Source organism: Ictidomys tridecemlineatus, chromosome 4 (genome assembly GCF_052094955.1).
Source record: "Ictidomys tridecemlineatus isolate mIctTri1 chromosome 4, mIctTri1.hap1, whole genome shotgun sequence".
NCBI lineage: Eukaryota > Metazoa > Chordata > Mammalia > Rodentia > Sciuridae > Ictidomys > Ictidomys tridecemlineatus.
The window spans coordinates 95,383,388-95,395,624 of record NC_135480.1 but is presented as its reverse complement, the minus strand read 5'-3'; the positions used below and the strand labels follow the sequence as shown (position 1 = coordinate 95,395,624).

At 35.8% G+C, this 12,237-nt stretch overlaps 1 protein-coding gene across 9 annotated transcripts in view; it reads left to right on the top strand.

The window, feature by feature from the left end:
- The window catches only part of Alg9 (ALG9 alpha-1,2-mannosyltransferase), a 101,326-nt gene that overhangs the window by 22,548 nt on the left and 66,541 nt on the right, over nucleotides 1-12,237 (top strand). For all 9 annotated transcript variants that reach the window (XM_040285193.2, XM_078046982.1, XM_040285195.2 and 6 more), the window contains 4 exons: nucleotides 3,880-4,002; nucleotides 7,930-8,084; nucleotides 10,587-10,716; nucleotides 11,551-11,698. In XM_040285193.2, the coding sequence (XP_040141127.2) occupies nucleotides 3,880-4,002; nucleotides 7,930-8,084; nucleotides 10,587-10,716; nucleotides 11,551-11,698 (556 nt within the window). The remainder of the gene's footprint in view (nucleotides 1-3,879; nucleotides 4,003-7,929; nucleotides 8,085-10,586; nucleotides 10,717-11,550; nucleotides 11,699-12,237) is intronic.

Sequence of the window (12,237 nt, the reverse complement as noted above, 5' to 3'; positions counted from 1 at the left end):
TTTTAAACACAACATTTTAGAGCATTGACTGAATTTTGGGTAGAAACTGGTCATGAGCAATATGATTTTATTCTTTCCATTGTGATTATAATAATATAAATATTTACCTTCTCTATTGTTCTTGGTTTTCAAAGAGAACTTTCTACCTTTCTTGGCTAGATAGCATATATTAATGATACATTCCAGACCTGAGCTGACTACTTTGTTTTGAAATCAGGGAAAAGTAAAGGAGTACTTCTGCACAGATAGCAATCACAATGCCTTCTGTTTACTGAATGCCTGTTACATTATATGCCAGAAAATTTTCACATATTGTCTTCTTCCCCTCATAAAAACTCTGTGAGATAAAGATAGGCATAAATTATGCACAGATGAGGAAACCAAAGTTGAAGTGGTGAAGAACTCAGCACTTAATTAAATAAGTAGAATCAGATGAGAGCACAGGATTGTCTGACTCCCAGGCCTGTGTTTTTTCAATTGAAAATACCCTTAGCAAAACCCTGGAATTTAGCCATTGAGATTCTACAGGAGAATAAGTTTACAAAAACAGGCAGCATGAGTTCAGAGTAGTAGAAGGTAAGAGTCAACCCAAGGAATGAGGGGAAGTGGCACCTTTGAAGGGTTTTGGCCTTGGAGGGCTCAGAGGGCAGAGTGATATGCATGCTAGCAAGCTGTTTGATGTAGGAGCACTGTGCTTGATCCCTTTTGAAGAAAGAAAGAATGTTTTGATAAAGTAAAGAATACTTGGTGTAGGAAATTTGGAGTGGTATAGACTAAAATTGTAAAGTCATCATTTTGTAGGGTCGAAGATCAACAGGTAAAACAACATCACAGAAAAGAAAAGTGATTCGTTTGGTACTGATTTTTGCCTCTGGTAATGTTTCAAGTTTCCAGATGTTGATGTGGGTGAGTTTTGTTGTCTGGTGTTTGAATAGAAGTGCTCTCTTATGAGGAATTCATTGGCCTGGAGAAGGTATGGGAGGCACTTAAATGAATCACTTTTCCCTCAAAATCAACAGTGGGTCTACTCAAGACTGTCACTTTGCAGCTTAGGACAGGACCCTAAACCTTGTTTATGTGTTTTGTCAACATTAGTCAGATCACTGGACAGGAAGTTTCAGAAGGTAAAGGCAAATGCCTGCTGTTTGAAGGCTTGCTGTTTCCCATCCTTGCAGCAATAGAGGGTAAAGCTCCAATGGAGTCTTATGACTGCTTAGAGTTGACTGCCAGCCAGAACTGTTCTGGAGCCTTCATTCTCTTGTTAATCATTTCTGTGGAATTTTGGTGGCTTTTCCCTCTTGGTGGTACAATTTGACATTTGTGAGGATGACTTGCTGTAATTTAGTTCCTACATACCTGTTAAATATCAGACCCATAAAAACGTTCCTCTTCATTCAATCTGTTGAACAGTAAATATCATTCTTTCTTTAAGCCTCTTTCAAAACACCCTTTAGATCATTTGATTGAAAGGAATTGAGGCATTTTCCAAAAAGGGAGAATTGTGAGTCACTCCCTGCAGAAACTCTGCTGCCAGCTTGCTTTACCCCACATCTTGCACAGGTTCAGTGCTCTGCTTATCATTCTGAAGTGTTTTTGTCTGCATTGTTCAGCTTTGATATTTTTTGAACATTAGTTTTGAGTTCCTTGGAAGAAAATACAAGTTTAAACCTTTTTTTTTTTTTTCCTTAAGAAAGTATCTCAATATGTAGGGAAGGATACTAGCTAACAAAATTCCACCCCCCGCTTTTTTTTGGGTCCCTGTTCACCCTTGTTTATTAAGACTGTTGTCACTTGAACTTTCTTTACTCTTGGCTTATCTCCCAATTTTTGTACCATCCTTCAGAGAAATAACAGCCTGTTATGAAATGCTCAAAGCCTAGCTCACAACTTAATGCTTCTATACTTCAAAGTGTGGTATACCTAGGTAAAAAGACAGCTCAAACAGAATGGTATAATAAATTGTGATAGAGATAAACTTTCTATAAGTGGAATAGTTTTTCTGAAAAAAAATCTATATTTGCAAATATCAAAGAGACAAGAGGCTTTTTTCTTTTGATGCTTACTATCTGTAATGCATGGTGTAAAATATAACCCTCTTTCTCTCTGGTCACTCTGTGTTTTCTTTACAGGCACAGATTTGCAAAATTTTAGAAAAAAAGGAGTTAAAGGTTGATAGCACTGCCTCCACACTGATGGTCAGGAGAGGGTTATGTGAAAACTCTCCTCTCCAGTAGCTGGAATCTAAAGGACTCAGTTTATGTTTTTAAGTATTAATTAAAACCCAGAGAAGACATGTATTTCTGTTTTGAAAATAGCACCATCCAGTAGTTTTTCATAAAAAAGAGTGGTATATAAAGAATACAAGATTAAAATATCCCTAATGTTCTTGCCTGGGTCAGGATCTCTGTTGCTGAACAATCCAGTTAGTATTAATTTTTTTAACACATTTTAATTGTAGAAATTGATGGGTTTTACTGTGACATTTCCATATGTGCATGTATTGTTCATGGATCATGTCCATCTTCCCTTTTGTCTTCTCCTTACCTCCCTGCTCTCCCTTATTCCCTGCCCTCCTTCCTGATCCCTAATTGTTCAGTCTGTGTGTTTAGACAGGAAGGAGGGAACTTTTCCCAATTACAACAAGTTGAACTTGAACTCTTCCTTAGTATGCCCCCCTGCCTTTTACTCCTTCCCTAAATGTTTCTAGCTTTATGAAGTTTGGTTTCTAATCTTATTTTGCTGTGCAAGCTGCAAAAATGTCAGGTTTTTCTTACTATTCCTCTGCCTCCTGATTACCCTTTTAAGCAATGCTGATTGCAGGAAATTGCTGTGGTGCAAGGCGGGTGTCACAACACGCAGTGATTAAAACCCGCATGTGTCATTCACTGCCTGATTGAAGTAATCATACGGAGGAAAAAAGCAGATGAAAAACCTGCTAAATATGCAGAGGAGGACTGTTTCTCATTTAGATTTAAGGATTTTGAGTTAAAGATTGAAATCTACTGTGAGTGAGGCTTGTGTTTTCAGCATTTTGCTTCATTCTGAATCTTCTAAGCTTCTGAGCACAGCCTGATCTCAGTATGATCCTACAAAACCAAATTTGTTGCTTCTGGTGATATAAATAGGTACTCTGTGTACAGGACCATAAAGTAATGGTTGAACATATCAGGGGAAAGATACTAGAATGTAAATGCATCAAAAAGGTGTGAATAAGATGGCAGAGGCCCGAATATCTCAGACCAAGTTTCTTTATTACTCTTTTTTTTTTTTTTTTGGTCTGTAGTGATAAGAGAATAGTTAAATTGAAGTGGCATTTTAATAATTTTTAGCTCTTTGTGGCTCTTTTCCTAAACTATTTAAATTATTTGGTGGCTCATAGTAAATTTCTGTCTTTGTTTGTGCTGCCATAACAAAATACTTGAGATTGGTAATTTATAAAGAACAGAAATGTATTCCTCACAGTTCTGGAGGCTGGGAGTCCAAAATCAAAGCTCTCTGACAGGTTTGATGTCTAGTGAGAGCTGGGTCTCTACTTCTAAGGTGTGCCTCATTGCTGCATCCTCTGGAAGGAACTCTTTATCCTTATGTGGTAGAAGGGAATATAGATAGATAAATTTTCTATAGGGAGCCAAGAATAGCTAAATATTTAAAACTTAATTTCTATCTAAAACATCACAACCAATCCATTTCTCTTCTCATCTTCTGATTTTGTGCCACTGTATGTGACTGAGCATAGAAAGAGAATAGACTTTTTAGAGTCTTGGTCACTTGAGGCATTGGATCCTCAATATTATTTGAACAAAGAACATTGTGAGTCAGATACTATAATAGGTATTGAAAACATCCATTAATGATTTCTTGCCTCTTTCTCTCCCTCAGGTACAGAACCCTGGTATTTCTATTTAGTTAATGGATTTTTGAATTTCAATGTAGCCTTTGCTTTGGCTCTTCTGGTCTTGCCACTGACTTCTCTTATGGAATACCTGCTGCAGAGATTTCATGGTGAGTGGCATAAGAGATGGAAGGTTTGGGGGTAGGGGAGGAAAGAGCAAGAAACAACGTGTACCAGTAAGTGAAAAAGAATTCTACTTATTTTATTCTCCATTTTCTTACTATGGAAATAGTTGGTTTATGGGATTTTCAGTCTGTATTTGTAGATTATGTGACCCTACTGAAGATTTAATTAGTTGTTTCAAATTAGACTAGAAGGAAGAGCTTTACATCTCTTTAAGTGACAAAGTCAATATAATTTACACAGTTCCAAAGGAAGCAAAAGTATTTATAAATCTCAATGTAACAAGCCTTTTTAAGTTTTCTGTCTGAATACCTGTGTGTTAACCTGATAGATTGCTTACTATATAATCCATTCTAGAGGCAGACTTTCTTTGGGAAATTATTTCAACCAAAAATTTGAAAACTGAACCATGCAGGGATTCCCTGAATTTGATACTGAAGTAAGAGAATCTTTGGACTTCCTAAGAAGCATGATGCTTCTCTTGGTTCCATTTTGCTTCTATGTTTGCCTTTCTGTGAAAGTTTGGTGTGTCATTTATTTCACTTGCTCTGATTCTGTATTGCACAGCTGATGTTTTCTCAAGTTGTCATGGCTTTGGATATCTGGAGCCTAGTTTCATTTATGGGAAACAGATTAGAGCATAAATTCATATGAGCTTAGAAAGATTTAATTTCAGACTTTTAAATCTTATTTGGTTGTCACATGATTGATTCCTCTTCATCTCACCCCAATTCTGCTTTTCTACTGTTAATTGTTTATAGAGAGTTCACTGTGTTAAAAGATTAGAAGGTGCAAGCGGGCTTCAGAGTCATGTTGTTTTAATATAACCACATTGCCATTATTCAAAAACATTAACATAATTCCTTAATATCATCTAATATCCAAATGATATTCAGATTTCCTAGATTGTCTGAAAAATAGGTTTTTACTGTCTGTTTAAAGCAGAAGTTACGTACTGAATTTTTTGTTTCTTTAAGCTTTTCCTGAAATGTCTCATCTTTTTCTCCTAAACAATTTCTTTTTTTTTTTTTGGTACTGGGAATTGAACCCAGGGGCACTTTACCACTGAGCTACATACCCATTCCTTTTTGAGACAGGGTCTTTTTTTTTTTTTTTAGAGAGAGAGAGAGAGAATTTTAATATTTATTTTTTAGTTATCGGCAGACACAACATCTTTGTTTGTATGTGATGCTGAGGATGGAACCCTGGCCGCACGCATGTCAGGCAAGCACGCTACCGCTTGAGCCACATCCCCAGCCCTTGAGAATAGGGTCTTGTGAAGTTGTGTAGAGCATTGCTAAGTTGCTGAGGTTGGCCTTGAACTTACAATCTTCATATCTCAGTTTCCTTAGTCATTGGGATTATAGTGTCTGACTCTCCCAAAGATTTCTTTCTTTTCTTTTTTTTAAAAAAATATTTATGTTTTAGTTGTAGTTGGACATAATACTTTTGTTTTATTTATTTATTTTTATGTGGTGCTGAGGATCGAACCCAGGGCCTCATATGTGCTAGGCAAGCGCTCTACTGCTGAGCCACAATCTCAGCCCCCTAAAGGTTTCTTAAAGAAGCAGATCTTTCAGGTTGTATGAGTATCCCACATTTTAGATTCAGATGTCTGCTCCCTTGAGGTTACTTGTTCCTCTATATCCATCCCTTGTATTTACTAAGTATCACTTTTTCCTTTTTTTTAAGTAACTTTGTTTTGAACTATAAAAATAATTTATGCTTGTGGAAAAATTGAAAACATTTGTGATGTGAATTAAAAAACAGGATGTTCTCTATAGTATGAATCAAATTTTGATTTTAAAATGTTTATAATGTACATGTGGCCACCTTATAAAAATATGAGTGCTGGGGCTGGGGTTCAGCCCAGTGGTAGAGTACTTGCCTAGAAAGTGTGAGGAACTGGGTTTGATTTTCAGCACCATATAAAAAAATTTTAAAAATATTGTATCCATCTAGTACTAAAAAAAAATTAAAAAACAAAACAAAAATATGAGTGCTTTCTGACTTGTATTTATACTTGTATGTGTATTTTTTTTTAATATTTATTTTCCATTTCTCGGCGGACACAACATCGTTGTTTGTATGTGGTGCTGAGGATCGAACCCGGGCTGCACGCATGCCAGGCGAGCACGCTACCGCTTGAGCCACATCCCCAGCCCTTGTATGTGTATTTTACAATAGAAATGATACTTTGTTTTTTGGTACTGGGTTTTGAACCCAGGGGTATTTTACCACTGAGCCAGATACTGCCTTTGTTTTTATGTGGTGCTGAGGGTTGAACCCAATGTCTTATGCATGCCAAGTGAACACTCAACCACTGAGCCACAGTTACAGCCCCATTCTCAGCCCTTTTTATTTTTTATTTTATTAGGAATTTTTTTCATAATACCTTTATTTTATTTATTTATTTTTATGCAGTGCTGAGGATCGAACCCAGGGCCTCACACGTGCCAGGAAAGTGCTCCACCACTGAGCTACAGCCTCAGCCCTATTTTTTATTTTGAGACAATATTTCACTAAGTTGCGTAGGGCCTCTCTAGTTTGCTGAGGCTGGCCTTCAACTTGCAGTCTTCCTGCCTCAACCTCCAGAGTCACTGGGATTACAAGTGCATGCCACTGTGCTGGGAAAAAAAATTAAAAATATAAAGAGCCAGGAAAGAAATTACCCGTGATTCTACTATATACCACTGTGGTTAGTGATTTTATATATTTTATATAGGACATTTAAAATTTTTGATTATATTTTTTTAAAATTATGTTTGATTTTAAAGTACAAAAGAGAAAAACTTTACTATAAAGTTTATTTTCTTACAATAAAAAAAAATTAAAATATACTTACCTGAAAAGGTATAAATCTGAAAGTATAACTTTAAATCTTGTGATAAAATCTTAGAGTGAAAGGTTTATAAAATAAGCTTGTTAATGAAGTTCAAAAAAATTTTTTTCCCTAGGGAATTCTGCAGAGCCACATAACCTAGATAGCTAAATTAGGCATTCTGATAATTGTCCTGGACTAAACTTGCTCACTATAAACTTGCTCACTATAGACATGGTGGACACCAGGGGGCGCTGTCTACCTACCCTTTGCCAGCATTTTTATGCACTGTTCATTATCTCTAATATAAATACAGTAGGAGATGCCTTCACTGAGTTTATTATTCAGTTATTATTCAGGTTTATTATTCAGTGCTCATGTACCTAACCACAGGAACTTTCCAGCAGGTGCCTGGATCTTAGTGTTCATTACATTCCTTTAATTCTTTTACATGCTTTAAGTACATTTTGTTTCTAATTTTGAGATTCAGAGTGGTTGGATATTATAGAAGAAAAGTGAAAATCAGTGAACTTTCTTTAAGAGTATTTTCATGTTTACCTTAAAACAGCTGTCATTTGTGGCTCGATGAAAGGGTTTGAGAATCCAACTGTTTTGCTTTCTTTTGATTTAGGTCTGCTTGAACAATTAGACAATTGGTGTACAGATAAAAATAACTAATGTTTAAATATAGGAAGTAAAACTCAAGAAGTGGGTTTACACTAGGCTTTTGGTTAATCTTAGGAATGATTAGTTTTTAGTCTTAATGGTGGGACTCGTTAGAGGGAAAAGGCTTTCTTTTTTCACCCAGTGTTGAATTTATTAAGTTCTATTAACCATTAACCCAATTTTCATTTTGCTCTAGCCACACCCAGTATTGTATCTCTCTTTAAATTTTAGATTTTCTTGGTACAGTTAAGGAGTGTGTTCTTCTTTTTATTGATGTGTTTGGAGAAAATGTGAATATACTAGCTGCAACATTTTTATGATGTGCCTTTGGACATACTTCCAAATTTAAGATCAAGAGCGCATTGAGACTAAAGATGTTAATTTATTCTAATATGATGAAACGTGAATATTTTTCTGTGTCTTGCAGTTCAGAATTTAGGCCACCCATACTGGCTTACCTTGGCTCCAATGTATATTTGGTTTATGATTTTCTTCATTCAGCCTCACAAAGAGGAGAGATTCCTTTTCCCTGTCTATCCACTTATATGTCTCTGTGGTGCTGTAGCTCTTTCTGCACTTCAGGTAAGTTTCAGGGAAAAACATTTGTGCCTCATTCTGTTTCACTTATTAAATCATTGCTCATAAAACTTAAGAGCAAATTATAGAGTACATCCATTTAAGATATTTTACCCATAATGTTAAACCTAATACAGATTATATTATTAAAAATTTATGTATTGATAAAGCTATTTATCATATTCTTATTTGCTAATTAAATATTTGCATTATTAATTTTTGTTGTAATTTGTCTCTATTGTCAACAGGAATCCAATTGCTAATAAAGGTGCATTTTTTTATGAGGTAATTTTTTTATAGCTTTATTTTTTATTCATATATTTTTTATGTGATGCTGAGGATTGAATCCAGGGCCTCACATGTGCTAGGCAAGTGCTCTATGACTGAGCCACAACTGTATCCCATAAAGGTACATTTTTAAGTCACATGATAGTGGCACCTGAGCAGAGCTAACAAATGTCTGCTCTGCTGGATCAGACTAAAACTTACTCGAGACTTTGGGATTACATCAGGCAGTTATGTAATCCTGGTTTAAAACCTGTCCAGGTCAATTCCCTGTCAGAGCTAATCTTCACTTTGAATATCTCTGTATTTATGCCCTCAGCAACCTCTGGATACTTTCTTGCCCTCTGCTGTCATTTTCACTTGGCAGAAAAAAAAATAGATGATAGATTTTTGTTGTTGTTGTTGTTTTTTGGGGGGGCGGGTATTGGGGATTGAACTCAGGGACACTCAACCACTGAGCCACATCCCCTGCCCTATTTTGTATTTTATTTAGAGTTGCTTAGCGCCTCACTGTTGTTGACTCTGGCTTTTGAACCTGCAATTCTCCTGTCTCACCTACCAGAGCTTCTGAGATTTTAGGCATACGCAACCATGCTTGCAGATGATGTTTTATTGTTAACAGATTTATTGATATATAAAATCCACAAACCATGAGTTCACCTATTTAAAGTGTATGATTTCAGTGGTTTTTAACATATTCACAGATATATGCAATCATCACCACAGTCAATTTTAGAACATTGTCATCATTTCAAAAGCTCTGTACCTTTTGACTATCATTACTTCTACCTTCTTTTCCATAGCTCCTCATCCCTAAGTAATTAGCAATCTATTTTCTATGTAGATTTGCCTGTTTTGGGCATTTCATGTAAATGGACCATAAAATATATGACTCATTTCTTTCGCTTAGCATGTTTTCAAGGTTTATCCATTGTAGAATGATAGTTTAAAAATAATTTCAATTACAAAAGTAACTGAATTTCATTTCAGATAATTTAGAAAATGGTGAAAATTCTTCACCTTTTAACAAAAACACTTTCTAGCATTGGCTTATTATGATTGTAATAATAAGTGTGCATATAACGTTATATCCTTTTTAACTTGGTATTATGTCATAATGTTGTCTGTGTTGCCATTGCTATATCCATCATTTAAATAGCAGTATAATGTTCTATTGATTTGGGTATAGTGAAAATAATTGGATATAATATATATAACATTGAGTTGGTAATATGTAGAACAATGACTAGATATAATTCATGTTAGAATTTAGTTTACTCATTTATTTAGCATTATAACTACTAGTAGAATAAATATTTTCATTTAGTTATTTAAATATTTTCATTCAGGTATTTAGATTATTTCCTTAAGATAGATTCCCAACTCCTGCCCCATTTGTTTTTTTCGTGGTGCTGGGACATAAACCCAGGGACTGACCCATTCTAGGCAAGTTGCTCTACCACTAAGCCACATTCCCAGCTCTTCTCTAAAATATTAAAAGCACTCTACATATTTACGGCATTTGTTATATGTTGCTAAACTTATTTCCAGAAGTAGGTTCTATCTAGGAAGGAAGGAAGGGAAAAAAATCTGAGGAGAAGGTATAGCAGATGGGCTGGGGATATACCTCAGAGGTAAAGTACATGCTTAGCATGTGGGAGGCCCTGGATTTGATCCCCAGAATCACATATACACAAAAAGAGCAGAATTCATACATGCATGTATATACATTATATAACCATCTAGTTTATTAAGTTGTTAAGCAATAATTAACAACATGTTCCTAGTGTTTTATGAGAGGAATTATTTTTTCTTGTTTGGTCATGAGACATTTTGTTCATATTAAAATCTTCAATGAAAACTTGAGGGTAAGGAAGTAAAGATAAATTCTTATATGAAAACAGATTGAAATACTTCATATGTCAAGGAAAACTACCAAAAAATCATTTAAAAATAATTTAAAATAAGTTATTAGGACTTTAAGTACAAGCAAAATATCTAATTTTCTTGAAAGCTAGTAAGAGTATTGGCAAGCCAGATAGGCTGACCCCCAGATAGTATTAGAGGACTTGGCTTTAATCTTTGTACTTGGAAAGGATTCCTTTCTAAGCGTTCCTGCTCAGACTCAATCTCTGCATTCTTGGCTTTTCTGTGATGTTTCATGATTATGTGTATTCTGCAAGGTGTATCTTCTTTTATCAATACAATTTTCTTTCCTTCTAGAAATGTTACCACTTCGTGTTTCAACGATATCGCCTGGAGCACTATACTGTGACATCAAATTGGCTGGCCTTAGGAACCGTCTTCCTCTTTGGGCTTTTATCATTTTCCCGTTCTGTGGCACTATTCAGAGGTAGATGTGCTTAATGGGTATCTTAACTCACCCTCACAAGGCTCTTCACCTCAGGTTTTCCTTCATGCAGGCTTGTTTAATACTTACTCAGCTTATGCTAAGAAGAGGTCTTTCTTTTTTTTGAGGGAAGGGGGTGGCACAGGGATTGAACTCAGGGGAACTCACCCACTGAGCCACATCCCCAGCCTTATTTTGTATTTTATTTAGATACAGGGTCTCACTGAGTTGCTTAGCGCCTCACTATTGCTGAGGCTGGCTTAGAACTCACAATCCTCCTGCCTCATCTTCCTGAGCCACTGGGATTTTAGGTGTGTGCCACTGTGCCCACAGCAAGAAAGGGTCTTTCTTGAAGGGGGAGCATATAGAATTAATAATGAGTAGGATGTGACTTCTTTACCTCATGATTGAAAAAGAGATTGAGAATTCCTCTTGGTTTGATTAACTACACATTTTTTCTCTGTTTTTATGGATTTCCCTCCCTTTTAATGGTTATTGATGAATTAAGGAAGCCTAAACTTTGTGCTAAATTCTCATGATTATATTTTCTTACAATCATTATTGGGATCTAAAATATGAAAGAATGCTGAAAAAACAAGATGTTTAAAAGGGAAAGGGTATGGAGAAGGGCAAGAAAGCCCTTATATTTGGCAAAATAGGGTCTCTGCTATAGCCATCTTCCTAAAAAAGGCATTTTTTATGTGTAGGGCAGGCTTGGCCCTTCACACTTCTTAAATTTTATGTGGATTATAGTGGAACATAAACATATATTATAACTACATGTCAGAAATTCATCTTACTCATCTTTGGCTTTTATTGACTATTCCTTCCTTCCAGGATACCATGGGCCCCTTGATTTGTATCCAGAATTTTACAGAATTGCTACAGACCCAACTATCCACACTGTCCCAGAAGGCAGACCTGTGAATGTCTGTGTGGGAAAAGAGTGGTATCGATTTCCCAGCAGCTTCCTTCTGCCAGAAAAGTAAGTTACCCTTTAATTCCCAGAGTTTTAAATCAAGGAATAAAATTAGCAGTCTTATGGCAGGGACTTTTGTTTTTTTTTTGGTGGTGCTGGAAAATGATCCTAGAGCCTTGTGCATGCAAGGCAAGCACTTTACCAATGAGCTGTATCCCCAGCCCATATGGCAGGGGCTTTTTAATTTTTGTTTTGCTTTGGAGTTTTTACAGAAAGTTATTGAATCATTTCTGTCTCTGATTGCTGTGGAATCTGCACCACACACCCATCTCTTGTATTCATTAGACTAGGTGCCATGTGTGGGTGTGCACCCTCCCCTGCTTGTGTCTACAATGTCAGAGGACTTTTGAAAATGTTCTGGGCTCTAGGCTTCTGCTGACAACTCATTCTGAAAATTCCTGTTTATAATTCTGTAATTATTTGATATTAATCCACTTCCTAAAGGGTCTTTAGAAACTAGCTAGAAAAGTATTTTTAGAGAAGAATTTTTTTATTTCAAACAATAAGTTTTTCACCAATGTATGAACACTGGGGAAAGCTATTAT